The following is a 17,184-nucleotide window of genomic DNA, read 5'->3' as shown; positions in this document are numbered from 1 at the left end:
CAGCTAGTCTGTTGAGCATGAGCACTCCATTGTAATCGGGTTTTTTTTAGTAATATAACCAGCCACATTTTATTTGCAAAAAAAAAGGTTAGGAGAATAGAGAGAATGCTGAGGAGAGAGAAAATTTAGACTTTCTTCGCAAAGAACTGAAGAATATGTGTCATTTACTGTTGCTGTCCTATCTCAACAGCTTGTAGATGCAAAGAACTCAAGAAAATCAGTCATTTACTACTATTGTCCTATCTCAACAGCCTGTAGATGTTGTCACCTGCTGTTAATTGGTCTTCTCCTGCCCCTGGCTGCCTCAGAAGGTCCTCCAATGGCTACAAATCAAACCAACAGCATCTCCTCCCTCTCTCTTGCAGATTAAATACACTAAAATACCTTTCTCCAACTTGTAAAGACGTTTTTCAGTATTGCATGGGTATTTTTGACAAGTGACAGCCTTTCCAAATGGTTTTTCTAGCATTTTTCATAATTAAATATTACTTTTTAGTCTTTAAATACTGAAAATTAATCTAATAATTATTCCGATGCCCTAAAAAATAATCAGACTAGCCAATAATTAAATTAGCTAGGCAGCTTGCATTCCCGAGTATCTCTGCGTCATCTTTGACCATCAGATTGGCGTTAGGTACCATTAAACGCCACTTCTCTAGTGTCATTTATGGCCAAATGAATGACCTAGGCCAATAACTAGCACTAGATACCACCAAGTATCTATACGCCATAACTTACAGTAACTTTTGTCTTTGACATCTCATGATTTTCTTGGGTCCCAGGCTCGTAAATTTACTCTAATCCCATTTACACCTCATATATACAACAATTACTTAACCATGTGATTAAAAATTAATGCACATGTTAAGTGAGGTTTCAAAAATACATGTCCTCATGATAGCCTTCCCCCTTAAAATCCTTGCAATCGTCTACAATTGCACTGCCAAATGCATCAAAAGTAAAATAGTAGATTGGAATCTCCAGAAGGTATCATAGTTAACACAACATTGTACATTGTTGCTCTACCATTCCATATGCCCAATACATGCTGAAAATTACCAGCTAATCATAACATATCATAAGACTCACAAAGAATCTTATAAAAAAACATTGTGAGATTATCATGTGACATGTTTATTTCTCATGAGCTCAACTCATCTAGCAAAACCAAACCATAGCATAGCACAACCAAGCATAAACCATGGCTGAAACATCAATGGCATCATAGCATATGCTGTTGTCCATGGAACTAGATGTAAACCATTGAAAACTGAGCATAATCTGATCATAAACTGATCACTTGCTGATCTGAGAACTGATCACAAACTGCTACAAATGTGACCCTAAACTAATCACAAACTCATTGCAAAAACTGACCAACAATCAATGCAAAACTAATCCAAAAAGTGACCATAAACGGTTCTTAAGCTTGTCAAAATCTGAGCTGAAACTAATTAGAATTTTTATCTCAAAATTAAGACAAAATTCATGCCAAATTGATCAAAGCTGATGCAAAAGTATAGTTCCAAGGCTCGGGTGAAACTCATACTTATCTGCATACATCTCATAGTGACTAGTACACTAAGTAGTGACCTCATGGCAACATAGTGTCAGCGGAGTATCTTGGATGCATGCTGAATGCATCCGAAAGCCACTACATATGAGAGCTGTCCATAACTACTCATCTGCATACATCTCATAGTGACTAGTACTTGGTTATGCTATGTTATGGTTTGGTTTTGCTAGATGAGTTGAGCTCATGAGAAATAAACCATGGCTGAAACATCAATGGCGTCATAGCATATGCTGTTGTCCATGGAACTAGATGTAAACCATTGAAAACTGAGCATAATCTGATCATAAACTGATCACTTGCTGATCTGAGAACTGATCACAAACTGCTACAAATGTGACCCTAAAGTAATCACAAACTCATTGCAAAAACTGACCACCAATCAATGCAAAACTGATCCAAAAAGTGACCATAAACGGTTCTCAAGCCTGTCAAAATCTGAGCTGAAACTAATTAGAATTTTTATCTCAAAATTAAGACAAAATTCATGCCAAATTGATCATAAGCTAATGCAAAAGTATAGTTCCAGTGCTCGGGTGAAACTCATACTTATCTGCATACATCTCATAGTGACTAGTACACTAAGTAGTGACCTCATGGCAACATAGTGTCAGCGGAGTATCTTGGATGCATGCTGAATGCATCCGAAAGCCACTACATATGAGAGCTGTCCATAACTACTCATCTGCATACATCTCATAGTGACTAGTACTTGGTTATGCTATGTTATGGTTTGGTTTTGCTAGATGAGTTGAGCTCATGAGAAATAAACCATGGCTGAAACATCAATGGCGTCATAGCATATGCTGTTGTCCATGGAACTAGATGTAAACCATTGAAAACTGAGCATAATCTGATCATAAACTGATCACTTGCTGATCTGAGAACTGATCACAAACTGCTACAAATGTGACCCTAAAGTAATCACAAACTCATTGCAAAAACTGACCAGCAATCAATGCAAAACTGATCCAAAAAGTGACCATAAACGGTTCTCAAGCCTGTCAAAATCTGAGCTGAAACTAATTAGAATTTTTATCTCAAAATTAAGACAAAATTCATGCCAAATTGATCATAAGCTAATGCAAAAGTATAGTTCCAGTGCTCGGGTGAAACTCATACTTATCTGCATACATCTCATAGTGACTAGTACACTAAGTAGTGACCTCATGGCAACATAGTGTCAGCGGAGTATCTTGGATGCATGCTGAATGCATCCGAAAGCCACTACATATGAGAGCTGTCCATAACTACTCATCTGCATACATCTCATAGTGACTAGTACACTAAGTAGTGACCTCATGGCAAACATAGTGTCAGCAGAGTACCTTGGATGCATGCTGAATGCATCCGAGACCCACTACATATGAGAGTTGTCCATAACTAGAGAAGTGGAATTGCTACCTCCCCCTTGAGCATCAAGCAATACTTCGGACCCTTGCTCTGCTGAACGCGATGGAACCTAAATGTGAAAGGCATCTAGATAAAGCTGCAACAACTGAGGATGGTCTGCCAAGTCATCATCTTCCATCCATTTGGCAATCCATTGGTGAATAACTTTGAAGTTTCACCAAGTATCTCTTGGAAACTTTACCTTTGACCTTTATTTCCTTATGTGCCAAAATCTACTCAGGTACCAAAATCTCATCCAACTCCTCAATCTCAGGCTGAATTTCAGCAAACATATCCTCTGGCATATCACCATGAAAAGGCCTCAACAAACTGACATGAAAGACATTGTGTATCCACCAATGTGGAGGTAATTTCAGCCAATATGCCACATCGCTGATCTTCTCCAACACCTGGAAGGGCCCATAGTATCTCATACTCAACTTCGAATATAATATTTCTCTTCCTTTCATATTTTTCAGGCTTGCCTTTTTAAAACGCAGTTTGTAGATGGAAAAGGATTATGAGAATTTCAGCGTGGCACCTATATTCTCAAACAAGTACTTCCAAAATAAACTGGTCATCCGGGGGTCTCGATCACTAATGATCAACTCTGATATACCATGATACTTAAAGATGTGCTACAAAAACAATCGTGCCATATGATCATCCTTTATTTTCTTCCTCACCTGAATGAAATGGGCTTGTTTGCTAAACCTGCAAATGATAGTCCATATTCCATCATTCCTTGTAGGTGTCTTAGAAAGCTCAAAAATAAAGTCCATTGCAATGCTCTGCCAAGGCCTATTTGGAATAGGCAAGGACTGTAACAAACCCGGCATCTTTTGCCTATCATGCTTTACCTTCTGGCATACGACAAAATAGGCCTTGGCAAGGGCTGTAACAAACCCAGCATCTTTTGCCTATCATGCTTTACCTTCTGGCATACGATGCATGTCTTAACAAATTGTTCTCTATCATGCCTCAAAGCTAGCCAATAAAAGAAATACTCCACTGCCTTAACCATGGCATCACCACCTATGAGTCCTATATACAGACCTGCAAATTCTTTTCTACACTGTGGAGAATTCGGCTCTCATAAGCCACAACTCGGCTGTCCTGCATAAGAATAGCCCCAATGCTGTTACCACGTGCATCATATTGAACTATGAATGACTTCCTTAGATCGAGCAACATAAGCACAGGATCGAAAGTCATCTTTTCCTTCAACTTTTTAAATACTGAAATTTTCACTATTGTCCATCTAAATGGTATATCCTTCTTCTGCAAGGCATGCAATGGAGATGCAATTTCAGTAAAACCACATACATACTTCCTATAGTAAGAACATAAACCCAAGAAGTTGTGGATCTCATGCATATTCCTCAGAGGTGGCCATCATCATATTACCTCAACCTTTGCAGGGTCCATGTGAATACCATCAACCGATACAAGATGCCCCAAAAAGTGGATTTCATGCAAGAAGAATTCACTTTTCTTATCATTGATAACCACCCTATGCTCACGCAGTTCATTGAACGCAATGTCCACGTGTTCTCTATGCTCTACCTGATTATTTGAATAGACAATCATGTCATCAAAGAAAGTGCTCACAATTTCTCTCTGTGGCTTGAAGAAAGGATCCATCATCCGATTAAAAGTAGCAAGAGCATTCATAAGTCCAAAAGGCATAACAAGAAACTCATACAATCCAAAAGATGTCCTAAAAGTTGTCTTAGGCACATCTTCCAGTCTAATGCGTATTTGATGATACCTAGTTTTCAAATCTATACGGCTAAATATAGTTGCCCCTTGCAATCTATCCATAACATTAGTCAATGCACAAACACCATGAACCGTCTTTTGTCTGCACCAAAAGCACTGTAGAACAAAACGGAGATGCTCATTTACCTAACTCATAATCTCCTCCTGCTGGGCTGCACTGACTCTGTAGGGTGGCTTATTAGGTGGGCTACTTCCAGGGATAAGACTATGCCATGGCTCTCTGGTCTTTCAAGCGGTAGCTGCCGTGGAAGTAACTAAGAGAAGCAATCAATATACATTATGAGAAATGACAAATGATACTAAGTTAGACATGTTCCCAACATTCTCACTATCATCTTTATCCTTAGTAAAAACCAAGTACGTTGAAAGATAATTTTTATTACTTTAGAAATGGTAGCTGCAAATACAATAGGGATAGATTTACCTTTCAAATTTACATCAAGTGTGAGTGCCTTTCTCTTATGTTGAATAGTGATCTTTCTTGCATGAGAATCAATCATTGCATGCATATGGTGACACCATTGCATACCAAGCAATACATCATAACCCTCAAGTGGAGCGATGAAGAACTCTCCGTTGTCCACATATCCTCGTATATGCAATAGAAGCTTTTCAATGAGCACACGATGCATTGGTTGCTGCTACCATAGGGATTTGTGCCATTCATTCTTGTATGCCATCCTTGTCCAACCATAGCATGAAAAATCGTGCTTTCACCATAATATCCTAGCTACCCCATCATAGCATGCATGCCTGGCTGTCCAAAATTTATTGGATTAGCACTTCGCCTTGCATTTGCATTCCTTGCCCCGTAGGTAGTAACTGTTTTATTTCATTAGTATCTTTGGGAGCTTCAAATGAGGGTTTGGCATTATCTTTGGTGCATCTTGCTGTCCCAAAGGTGTAGAAGACGACTTCTTATTCTTGCCTTTGTTGTCCTTCTTTGGAACATTCAAAAATCAGGTATATTGCGGATCCTTTGCCAATTTAGCAAATAGATTTGTTGTTGTCCTCATCCAATTCTTAAACTTGTCATCAAATTCCTCTTCACTTTGCTGGTCATCAACCTCCTTATGCCCTAAAATGCTGTCCATCTTGCCCAATAGTAACATTCCATGGTCTAAGCCTTGTTCAAGGTCAGATATTGCATTTTCCTCATTTCCATGTGAACGTTCATACTAAGAGGCATCATCATTGCTTAAGTCCCATCTCATTGTATGAAGACATATTGCTGTAATATCTCAGCTGAGAGTGAAAATCAGTACTAGCACAAAGCTTTGGCTTGCAATCAAGTGTCTCAAGCCCACCAAATCAAGGGATTGAGTGGTATCTCGGCAATGGAACCATATCAACCAATTTTCCTCCTTGGATAGGGTGGTAAATAACCTGATTAAGCACTATTTGCAATTAACAAATTCACAAAAGTGAAAAGTAGACTTTACCATATAATCTTGGACATTGGACATCCTGTTGGCCCCAAAATTGATGCCCCTTTCAGTATTTATTTAACTTAATTGAAAAAGAAGTTGATGTACAATGGGATTCTCCCAATCCCTTTCGTTATTCCAACTCCCCTTGCTATTCAAAATGACCAACAAGTCTTTAATCTGATTTGCCCCTTGATTCGAGCAATTAATTAGTCTTCACCCACTTTGACGGAGATGGAAAATGCCCCAAATTCAATTATTTGCTGGTCCCTCCGCTTGAATAGGCTAAAAACAGTTTCAGCCCTGTTGAATCCAAGTCTTAGAGCTTCCAATTTATGGCACGTTTCCCGAGACTGTTACTATACCCTAATTTATGTTGCTGCAGATTAGGGTTTATAGTAGAGAAATCTGAAATTTCTCACCCTCTGGTGATCTCAATGCTGCAATCTTTGGAGCAAGGTTGTAAAAAGGTTGGGAGAATAGAGAGAATGCTGAGGAGAGAGAAAATTCAGATTTTCTTCACGAAGAACTGAAGAATATGTATCATTTACTATTGTTGCTCTGTCTCAAGAACTTGTAGATGCAAAGAACTCAAGAAAATCAGTCATTTACTGCTGTTGTCCTATCTCAATAGCTTGTAGATGTTGTCACCTGTTGTTGATTGGTCTTGCCTCTAGTTGCCTCAGAATGTCCTCCAATGGCTGCAAATCAAAGCAGCAGCATCTCCTTTCTCTCTCTTGCAGGCTGAATACACTAAAAATACCTCTCTCCAGCTTGTAAAGACGTTTTTCAGTATTGCATAGGTATCTTTGACAAGTGGTAGCCTTCCCAAATGGTTTTTCTAGCATTATCCATAATTAAATATTACTTTTCAGTCTTTAAATAGTGAAAATTAATCTAATAATTATTTGGGTACCTTGAAAAATAATCAAACTGACCAATAATGAAATTAGCTAGATAACTTCGATTCCTGAGTGTCTCTGTGGCATCTTTGACCATCTGATTGGTGTTAGGTACCATTAAACGCTACTTCTCTAGTGTCACCAACACTGACACTTATGGCCAAATGAATGACCTAGGCCAACAACTACCACCAAATACCACCAAGTACATGTGCGCCATAACTTATAGCAACTTTTGCCTTTGACATCTCATTATTTCCTCGGGTCCCGGGCTTGTAAATTTACTCTAATCCCAGTTACACCTCACATATGTAATAATTACTTAACCATGTGATTAAAAATTAATCCACATGTTAGGTGAGGTTTCAAAAATATATGTCCTCAGGATAAGATCTATTGTGGATTATGTAGAGGAGCTTCCACCCATGTATGGGGCATCATTCAATATGTGCTTAAGGAGCTCATTGGCCAGCGAGACAAGAAGTTTAGATCAAGAATGATCAAAGAATATTTGATCAAATGACGAGGATTACCTTTGGAAGAAGCTTCCTAAAGACCAACATTGATTATGGAGAAGTTCCCTTATCTCAAGTAAGCAATCTTGGCTGAAGACTAGTCATTTATGGCCTTCTTCTAGCTCAGATAGATTGTAAACAGCTCTTTGTTTTAAAGCAGATTTTACTTTGTGTCATGGATAGTAAATACAACCTACATGGGCTGAAAGTATTTGAGCTTGTTATCTCCAATTTGCAAAGAATTCTGGTGTTTTTATGTATTAGAAGTGCTTTCGGGTACATATGTATGCAGTGTACATGTTTGGTAGCTCCCATTGAGTTGATATATTGCTGAATATTCATGGTGCAGCAATCTTAGTGATCACTTGTAGATCTGGATTGTTGCAAATGTATTTTTGGTGAGATTGCTGAAGTGGGAGTCACTTTGTAGTGGTGTATGCATGGATGATATGCTGAAATCTTAGTTATATTATTGAAAGTCATTCCTTCTATTGTTGTACATGAACTTAGATCAAATCTTGCCATTATCTCGCAAATTTTTGGGCTGAAATTAGCTGAATATACAACCTAATATTTACTATCATAAAATACAGCATTGGTACTTGGCACTTTGCTGAATAATGGCCACTAATGCTTCTAGCAGTAGTGACACTAAATCCCTTTTTGAAATGAAGAGGTTTGATGGCATTGGCTTTGACTTGTGGAAGGACAGGATGCAAGGCATTTTGTTTCTCAAGGATTGTGATGATACTCTCTTGGAAATCAAGCCTACAGCTATGACAGATGAGGATTGGGCTAGACTCAACAAGAAGGCCATTGCATACATTAAAATGGTTGTATCTGATGATGTACTTACAAACATTAAGCATCTTGATACAGCTTATGCCATATGGAAAAAGTTGATGGACACTTCTGAAAATACAACTCCAATAAATCAATGGCATTTCATGTGCAAGCTTGTAAACATGGAGTTGGATGTCTAAGCTAGCATTGGAGTGCAAGCTTGTAAACATAGAGTTGAATGAGTCTAAGCCAATATCGGAGCATTTGAGTGCTTTCATAGGGATTTTGAGTCAGTTGTTGTAGGACTCTCGTTTGCAGCCCTTCAATGATAAATTGAAAGCTATTTTCTTGTTGATGACTTTGCTTGATAGTTGGGAGTCTTTGGTTTTTTCACTAAGCAACAATCTTGCTTTAACCTTTGATGGTGTTAGGGACTCTATTCTCAATGAGGAGATTAGAAGAAAGTCCAGTGGAGAAAGCAATGGTTCAGCCTATCATCTTATAGGCAAGTCAGAAAAGGGCATAAAAATTCCGATTGTCAGCACCACAAGAAAGAGCAAGAAAGAAAGAAACAACAAGAAAAGAAAAAGAAGGATGACAAGAAAGATGACAGCTCTCCCTCAAAAGAAGTTGCAAAGGCAAATGTTGCATCTAGTATGGTCATTGAAGAGCTCTTTGACACACTAGAGAGATACTTGTTGCAACCTGATGTAATGATGTAGATGTTATGGCAGCAGCAGATGATATGTACATCATCAAAAAGGAGGTGATTGATGCCTTACTTTCAGCTCATGATGGGCTGTCCCAATTATGGATAGTGGACAGTGGTGCTTCTTTTAATGTTACTCTCTCTTTGGAGTCATTTTCTAAATACATTGCAAGTTGCCTAGGCAAGGTTTACTTGGGCAACAATTATGCATGTGAAATAGAGGGTGTAGATACCATTCACTTAGCCCTTGAAAATGGCCAAGAGTTGATTTTGTAGGATGTCAAATATATACCCGGCATAAAGAAAAGTCTATTGTCAATTGAGTAGCTTGATGCAAGAGGATATTTTACTAGCTTTGGTAGTGGAACTTGAAAGGTCTACAAGGGCTCTGTGCTAATTGTTAAAGGCAACAAAAAGAGGACTTTGTATTATTTGCATTGTAAAGCATTACCTGGCAATTTTTTTGCTGTGGCTGAAGTTCATTCACAGATGGAACTTTGGCATAAAAGACTTGGCTATATGAGCCAATGAGATCTTCAAGTTCTCTCCTTTTTAGAGAGATTCGATATAAAAGGCTCTGACCTCAACTTTTATAATGATTACATATTTGGAAAACATGTGAAGTCTCCTTATATTACTCTAGTGTAGTTAAAAAGTCCAATGCTCTTGACTTAATACACTCTAATGTATGCATTATGCCTATTAATTCACATGGGGATGCACGGTACTTTGTCACTTTTATCGATGATTTTAGTAGAAATTCATGGGTGTATGTGTTAAAGAGCAAAAAGAAAGTGTTGGATGCTTTTAAAAGGTTTCATGCCTTTGTTACCACACAAAAAGGACTTAAGTTAAAAGCTATAAGAACGGATAATGGAGGTGAGTATGTTTCTAATTTGCAAGATGCATGGCATTAAGAGGGAGTTGACAGTCCCTTACAATCCTACATCAAATGGCGTGGCTAAAAGATATAATTGCACACTTTGTGAGAGAGTCAGATGCATGCTGTCCATAGCTAATCTCCCGCAGCAGTTCTGAGAAGAGGCTCTTAAAACTGCAATTCCTATATGCAATCGCTCTCCCAATCGTGCATTGAAAAATGGCATTCCTGAAGACGTTTGGTCTAGCAAACCTGCTTCATATGACCATTTGCATGTCTTTGGTTGTGATGCCTTTGTGCATATTCCTAAAACTCAGAGGACTAAACTAGATATGAAATCCATCAAGAGCATCTTCATGGGATATGGAGATGAGGTAGAGATTGGTTATAGATTTTGGCTTTCTCAGGATAAGAAGATTGTATGCAACCAAGATGTAGTATTTAATGAGGCAAAGTTGTTGAAAAGTGCTACATATGGTGACCTTGACAAAAAGAATGTCAAATTTCAGCATGAACAGCCAGTCATTCAACAACCATTTGCTGAAGATTCTGTCCCTTTTGATGCTGAAAATGAGCAGCAACCTATTTGCCACAGCCAGAAGATAATGGATAACAAATAGATGCACATGATAGAATAGGACAGCAAGAGGAACATGCTGAAAACAAGTTACAACAGCAGGAAAATGTTGAAAATCAGCCACCAGGTGATGTTGTACACATACTTGAGGATGTAGGCCCATTTCCTAACAATATAAATCATTGGGTAAGAAGGTCTACACGTGTCAAAAGGCAGCCACAGAGGTTTCAACCATCTTTGGATTGCATTTAACTGATTGATGAAGGTGAGCCTCTGACATTTAGAGAGGCACACTCACACTCGTGAGAAAACAAGAGAAAGTGGGAGCTTGCTATGCAAGAAGAGATGAAGTCTCTGTATGCGAATAACACATGGAAGCTTGTACCTTTGCCCAAGGATAGGAAAGCTATTCCTAATAAATGGGTTTACAAGGTAAAATGTAGATGGGAAGCCCAAGTATGAAGCACGTTTGGTTACTAAAGGCTATACACAAAAGGCATAAACTTCTAGGAGGTTTTTTCACACATGGTGAAGATGACTACACTGTGTTTTGTTTACTCTGACTGCATCCTTGGATTTAGAGTTGGATTGGATGGATGTGAAGAGTGCTTTTCTTCATGGTAACTTGGATGAAGAGCTGTACATAAAACAGTCCGAAGGTTTTGGTATATAGAGCTTTCATATCAAAAGTCTAGTTTTCTTTAGAAGCTACTTGGCTTGATACCATATCAAGAAATGCCCTAACATAGAAACACAAATACAATCGTAGGACAAAGCACAAATTAATAATAGAACATAGTTAGGGTTAGGGTAAGTGAGAGACAATGAACTCGGTGAATAATGTGGAATGAATGAATCTGAATAATACAATGCTTATGCAACAAACATACTATGCAGTGAATGAATACTGAACCTCGAATTGTCGTGTCCCAAGGACCAAGGCATAGATAATGAGCTAGAGAGTGCGTTGATGGATCTTGAAACGCAACAAGGCAACCTTGAATTGTCGTGTCCCAAGGACCAAGGCATAGATAATGAGCTAGAGAGTGAATGAATACTGAACCTCGAATTGTCGTGTCCCAAGGACCAAGGCATAGATAATGAGCTAGAGAGTGCGTTGATGGATCTTGAAACGCAACAAGGCAACCTCTGAAGACGTTTGGTAGTGGCGAATACAGCAACATGGCAATTGGATCAGTGTCAAACAGCAACCAACTGATCAAAATCTAGCATAGGAGATGGTGACGATGGTGGAGATGCAATAAATATAGCCTTTAGCAAGCCACCAAGTTGTAAATGCAGCCTCCAGGTGAAGGTGGAAAGTAAGCGGTAGTAGTAGATGGTGAGGACAACGAGGAGGCGGCCACAAACAAGCGCTAGATAGGGGTAGACAATGTGGGGTAGCTTTGGTTGAGATGTTCTCTGCAAACAAGGTGCGGGCAGCGAAGCTCTAGCACTTGTAACGTGCAAAAACGAGATTGGGCTGAGTGGGAAGACAAGCTGTCTATTTATAGAAAGTTTTGGGACTCCCAAATTAGGGTTTACATGTGGGACATTGAAACTCTCTTAAACTACATTTGTTTAAAAGAAATGGTCAAAATTCATTAATTAATTTATATTTTGGGGTTGCTTAATTAAGGCTAATTATTTTTTAGTTCAATAGTTTAATCCTAGGACAAACAATGTTATTATCCAAAGAAATGTAGTTTCTAATAAGAGGGATATTGTGCAACCCACTGTACCAAACCTTGAGTGGATTTCTCAGTCTGCATTGCCTCCGATGGTGTAGTGTTAACTATGAAGAGATATTTACTCCGATTGCGCAGTTGACATTATTTTGCCTATGACTTGAACTAGTTGCTTACGATGGTTGACGGCTCTGTTAGATGGATATCAAAAGTGCCTTTTTGAACGATTGTTCGGATGAGGAAGTCTATATGGAGTTGCCTCCTAGGTTTTCTCGTTCAGATCATAAAGATAATGTCTTTGATTTACAAAAAGCTCTTTATTGGTTGAAGCAAGCATTGCATGGATAGTCCATATGATGGATGAGTTCTTAGAACTCATGGCTACCATTCTTACCCATATGATCCAAATTTGCATATTGAAACTATTGCAGAGAGGGTCATCTATATTATTTTGTTTGTAGATGATTTATTTTTGGGCACGGAGGTTGTTTGATTTGGGAATGAGATCTTTGTGTCTCAACAGAAATATGCCCTTTAGTTGGTTGAGCCGTTTTGTATTGATTAGATATAGCTTATGGTCATGCCTCTTGAACCCACTATGAAACTACCTAAGGATCCTCAAGGTCAGTCTTTCAATGATCACTCTCGTAGGTTTGTGGTAGGGGAACTCCTCTGGTTGATTTATACTGAGCTAGACTTAGCTTACTCAATATCTTTGCTCAATGAGTATTTCAATACACCTAAGATGTCACATTGGATTGCATGTGTATATGTATTGAGATATACACCCCTTGTACCTATTACTATGGATTGACATATGGTTATGGTTTGCTTTTGTAGGGCTACACTTATTTTGATTGGGCAAGTAATCCTAATACCTAGTGTTCCCATAGTGGTTACATCTTCTCTCTTAATATAGCTATCATTGTTTGGTCCAGCCATAAAGAGAAGATGGCGGCTATCTCCATTGCTAAGGTGGAGTATAGGGCACTCTACAATGGCACCACATGTGTTGTTACCTAAGAGCTCACCGGTGGCATTCAAATCCCATGTGATATTCCAATTGTGATCTTATATGACAACTCAAGTGTCATTGCACTTGTTGGTAAACCCATCATTAGTCCAAAGATAAAGCACGTAGAAGTGCACTACCATTTCACTAGAGAGCTATCAATATACAATTTTGTAGACATTTTAACCAAGCTAGTTAACTATCCGATTCTACAGTACTTGCTATCTAGAATTGACATTGGTGCTTGGTCCCTTTCTATTTCAGCTTGATAGGGAGAGGGGGTTCTCTCTAGCTTTCCCTTCCACCGTTTAGTATGGTGAGAGAGGGCGGTTTTCTTCTCTTGGTGTTTACAGGGTTTTGATTACATTTTGCTTCATGGACACTATTGTACTTTGTATCAACATGGGTTTTCCCTCCCCTTCTACTTCAACCTGATAGGGAGAGGGGGGTCTGTCTAGCTTTCCCTTTCACTATCTAGTGGTGAGAGGGTGTGATTTTCTTTAAGGATTCTAATTACATTTTACTTCATAGACATTATTATTGTACTTTGTATCATTATCCATATCATCAAGATGATTATGATTATAAAAGGACGCTTGGGCAAGTGAATAATTCTCTTGTGAAGGCATTGTCCAAGTGGCACCATTGTACATCATTTTATATGAGCATGGCATTTTGCATTATCCCATGTATTGGCATTCTGTTCTTGTAAACATACATTTACGCATTTATCCCTTTTCAGTTAGAGAAGGGTCGAGTCTAAATTCACGATATTTGTGGTAGTTCACATAGCAATTTCCTTGGGCAGTCTCTCTAGTAGCTCTACACACAATTTCCCATGCTTCCATTCTTCACTAACACCCACAGGTGGTTGGGATAGCTTGTTTGTTTTGTTTTATTAAAAAGAAACTTATTTCTAGAGCGTGTTTGTGTCCCATAAGCCAATTTACCCTAATTTGGGAGGATCCATACGTCTATAAATAGACAGGCTGCCTACCACTCAACCTACTCTTGTTCTGCAAATTGCTAGTGCACGCTTGTCTCTACTGTTCACACCCTATTTTTTAGGGTATCTTAGTTTGAGATGCTATCTAATGCTAGAGCTTGCTTCTATATATTCCCCTATAGCTGTGTTTACTATTGTACAACTACTTTTTGCCTCCATTTACAGCCTCTAGCCTATCACCCAACCTACCACATCATCACCATTATGTGCATTTGTTGTTCAGCAGGCCACATTAGATTTTGCAGCTTGTGTTTTGCAGTTTTCTGTAGTTACAACTCACCAAGTTACCATGTCATCACAATAGGCTGTGCTTTCAGATCTGCTGCCATCAATATCAGTTTGACACTCTTTCGAGCTGTCTAGCCTCGTTCAACACCGATTCACGCTTCATTGATTTGCGTTTGTTGCTGCCAGACACATTCAAAGGCCATCTACTACGTTTCAAGGTTTGTGAGAGTACGACACACTCTTCAACTCATATTGTTTGTCCCGGTCCTAGAGACAGATGAGTTTGAGGTTCAATGTTCAACTTGCAGAGTGTGTTTGCTACATTGAGCATTGTATTTATTTATTATTTATCTTCAATTTTTATTGTCCCTATGGAATTGTTAGTCACGGTATTTTACCAAAACTCAAGATGGAAATAAGTTTATTTTATGTATTGTGAATTTTATTTATTTGCCACATGATCCGTGACTTATCGCATAAGTAGTACGTGTGATATTGGTCGCATTATGCTTGACAAATAGACGAAAGAATACTGTGTTTTGTGTTGTGGTGAGCAGATTATTAGACGGAGTTATGTGGAATTAATATTTTGAGATGAACATTTTAATGCATGGAAATTATATGCTTCATAGCCTGAAAATATTATTGAAAATTGTAGACTACACAATGTGAAAATATTATACTTCTATAGGTGCTCATAAGGGCAAAGACTTTGCATGTGCACATGTGCAATTGATTTATTTTGGAAGTATTTATTAGAAGTAAAAACATAAAAAGATGTCTTCAATGTGTTTTGAGCACAAAAGCTTAATACAATCAATAAATACATGCATGGGGAAGATGCTCACCAATGCATAGGGGGAGATGTACCCAGTACTGAATCATGCAAGCTTTGTGGATTTTCTATTCTTCCTTGCGAATTGTTCATCTACTATTTTCTTTTAATTTTTGTCTATTGAAGTTACCCCAACCCTACTGGGTTCTTTTATTAGTCTATGCTTTGTCATACTATTGTGTTTGTTATCTGTAGACAAGTATTTCTTTATAAAGCCTATCCTTATTCATATTCTAGAATAGGAAATTGGTTTTGATTGGCTATCCTTTTTTGAAGATTGTTTGTTGGGTGTCTCTTGACCAGTACATGTTTAGTTTTCTTGTCAAGAAAGAATTAAATATACAGAATACTGTTTTTAAGTGTTTGAGGAGCTTCTAGATCTCAAGAAGTTTACTTTATCTTCTTTACCTTGTTTGCAAAACCTGTAGATACAGTATTGAAGATCTGAAACTAATTATCAGCCTTGCTATGGCAGGTATTGTGGCAGAGCGAAGTGAAGGATGAACTGAGAAGCCTTCTTTGTGGTCTTACTCCACGTGAATCACAGGTGTCCCCTTGGTGGATTTACTACCTCGCATCTAATTAAAATGCACTTGAATTATCGAAAGAGTGGTATAGAACTTTAAGCTTATTAGGAGAGAGAATATTTTACTTGTATTCTTTGTCTTGAGGGAAAACGCATGTGTGGTCATTGAAAGGTAACGTTGGTTCTTTTAGACAATGTTGTCCTATGATCTGGGTTTTAATATTTCTTAGTGAATCTGAATCTCCTCTTCTTTGTTGACCTCTGAAGGTTTTCTTTGTATTTTTCCCAAACAAATTCGGGTAACAGGTTTTGATTATGAAGTATGGATTGCATGGAGGAAGCCCTTCAAGCCTTGTTCAGGTATAGGCAGACAATCTGACAAGTAATGTGATATAAAGCCTTTAATATGTGATGCTGAAGCTAGGGGGCAACATCAGAACAGATCAGTTTTTATAGTCTAAGATTATTGTGGCTAGAAATGTAGAGGGAGGTACTGATTTTGTACACTCGTTCTGGTGTTCAGATAGCAGCCAATTTAGGTGTAAGCCATGAAGCAGTGCGCATGTTTGAGGTTAGTCCAGACTCCAAACACTCGAATTTTTTAATGCTCTTACATATCAAACAGCATGCTGATTCATGTTTGGGGCACAAACTACAGATAAAAGCTTTAAAGAAACTGAGGAGGTCAGCAGAAGAGACTGGTCTCAAACAATATCTGTGGAAAATGGAAGACTCTAAAGCTGAATGATAGGATGAAAGGCCTCTGGTTGCAGAATTAGTGAGACACCCCTATCAAACAAGGATATATTATGCAAAGAAGACACTGACAGGATGACCCTAAAATGAATTCAACTACGTCATGGATCGCCCCTACCACCGAGATTAGAAAAGCTTCAGCCTAAGAAAGGGCTTCGCTGAACGACTTTCTGATACAAAGATAGAGGTCTAGGGATTTCTTCTTTGGGGTTCCCCCACAATTAGGGGTTCACTTCGTTTATCATCAGACAGCCCGATGCTTGTGCTGGAAGGAGCAAACGGGCTGATTGTATATTTCCTTCACATCCACAAAGACTTGAATTATCGAAATTAAATGTAGTGAATGGAATGATATCAAGACGACCTTCACATCCACTTGATCAAATCCCATCCAATTTATTATGACAAAGAATCTGTCCCTTTTCTTCCATTACAGTGTTAACCTTTGTTCTTCATTTCCCCCCTTAAAGCAAAGAGAAAATTTTTGCCTTGTGTAAAACTGGTCTCAATGGTTGGAAAAAGGCACATACCCTCATATGACTTTCTTTTCCCAGCACGCGAGTTGACCGATTGCAACCATGCCGAGCTGAGCG

General features: G+C 38.5%; 1 protein-coding gene across 5 annotated transcripts in view; it reads left to right on the top strand.

The window, feature by feature from the left end:
* Positions 1-16,964, top strand: part of LOC148025282 (uncharacterized) — a 132,294-nt gene extending 115,330 nt beyond the window's left edge. For 3 of the 5 annotated variants that reach the window (XM_087692072.1, XM_087692073.1, XM_087692071.1), the window contains exons 9-13: positions 14,564-14,692; positions 15,785-15,856; positions 16,142-16,195; positions 16,359-16,406; positions 16,494-16,964. In XM_087692072.1, coding sequence (XP_087548198.1) covers positions 14,564-14,692; positions 15,785-15,856; positions 16,142-16,195; positions 16,359-16,406; positions 16,494-16,583 — 393 coding nt within the window. In that variant the 3' untranslated portion in view covers positions 16,584-16,964. The remainder of the gene's footprint in view (positions 1-14,563; positions 14,693-15,784; positions 15,857-16,141; positions 16,196-16,358; positions 16,407-16,493) is intronic. The other 2 variants (XM_087692075.1, XM_087692074.1) reach the window with 1 other exon arrangement.
* Positions 16,965-17,184: the final 220 nt, after the last annotated feature.

The sequence above is a fragment of the Lygodium microphyllum genome, chromosome 14 (genome assembly GCF_053477565.2).
Source record: "Lygodium microphyllum isolate KBCC chromosome 14, Lygodium_microphyllum_v1.1.10, whole genome shotgun sequence".
Classification (NCBI taxonomy): Eukaryota; Viridiplantae; Streptophyta; class Polypodiopsida; order Schizaeales; family Lygodiaceae; genus Lygodium; species Lygodium microphyllum.
The sequence above is the reverse complement of the archived record's forward strand: the minus strand, read 5'-3'. Positions and strand labels throughout refer to the sequence as shown.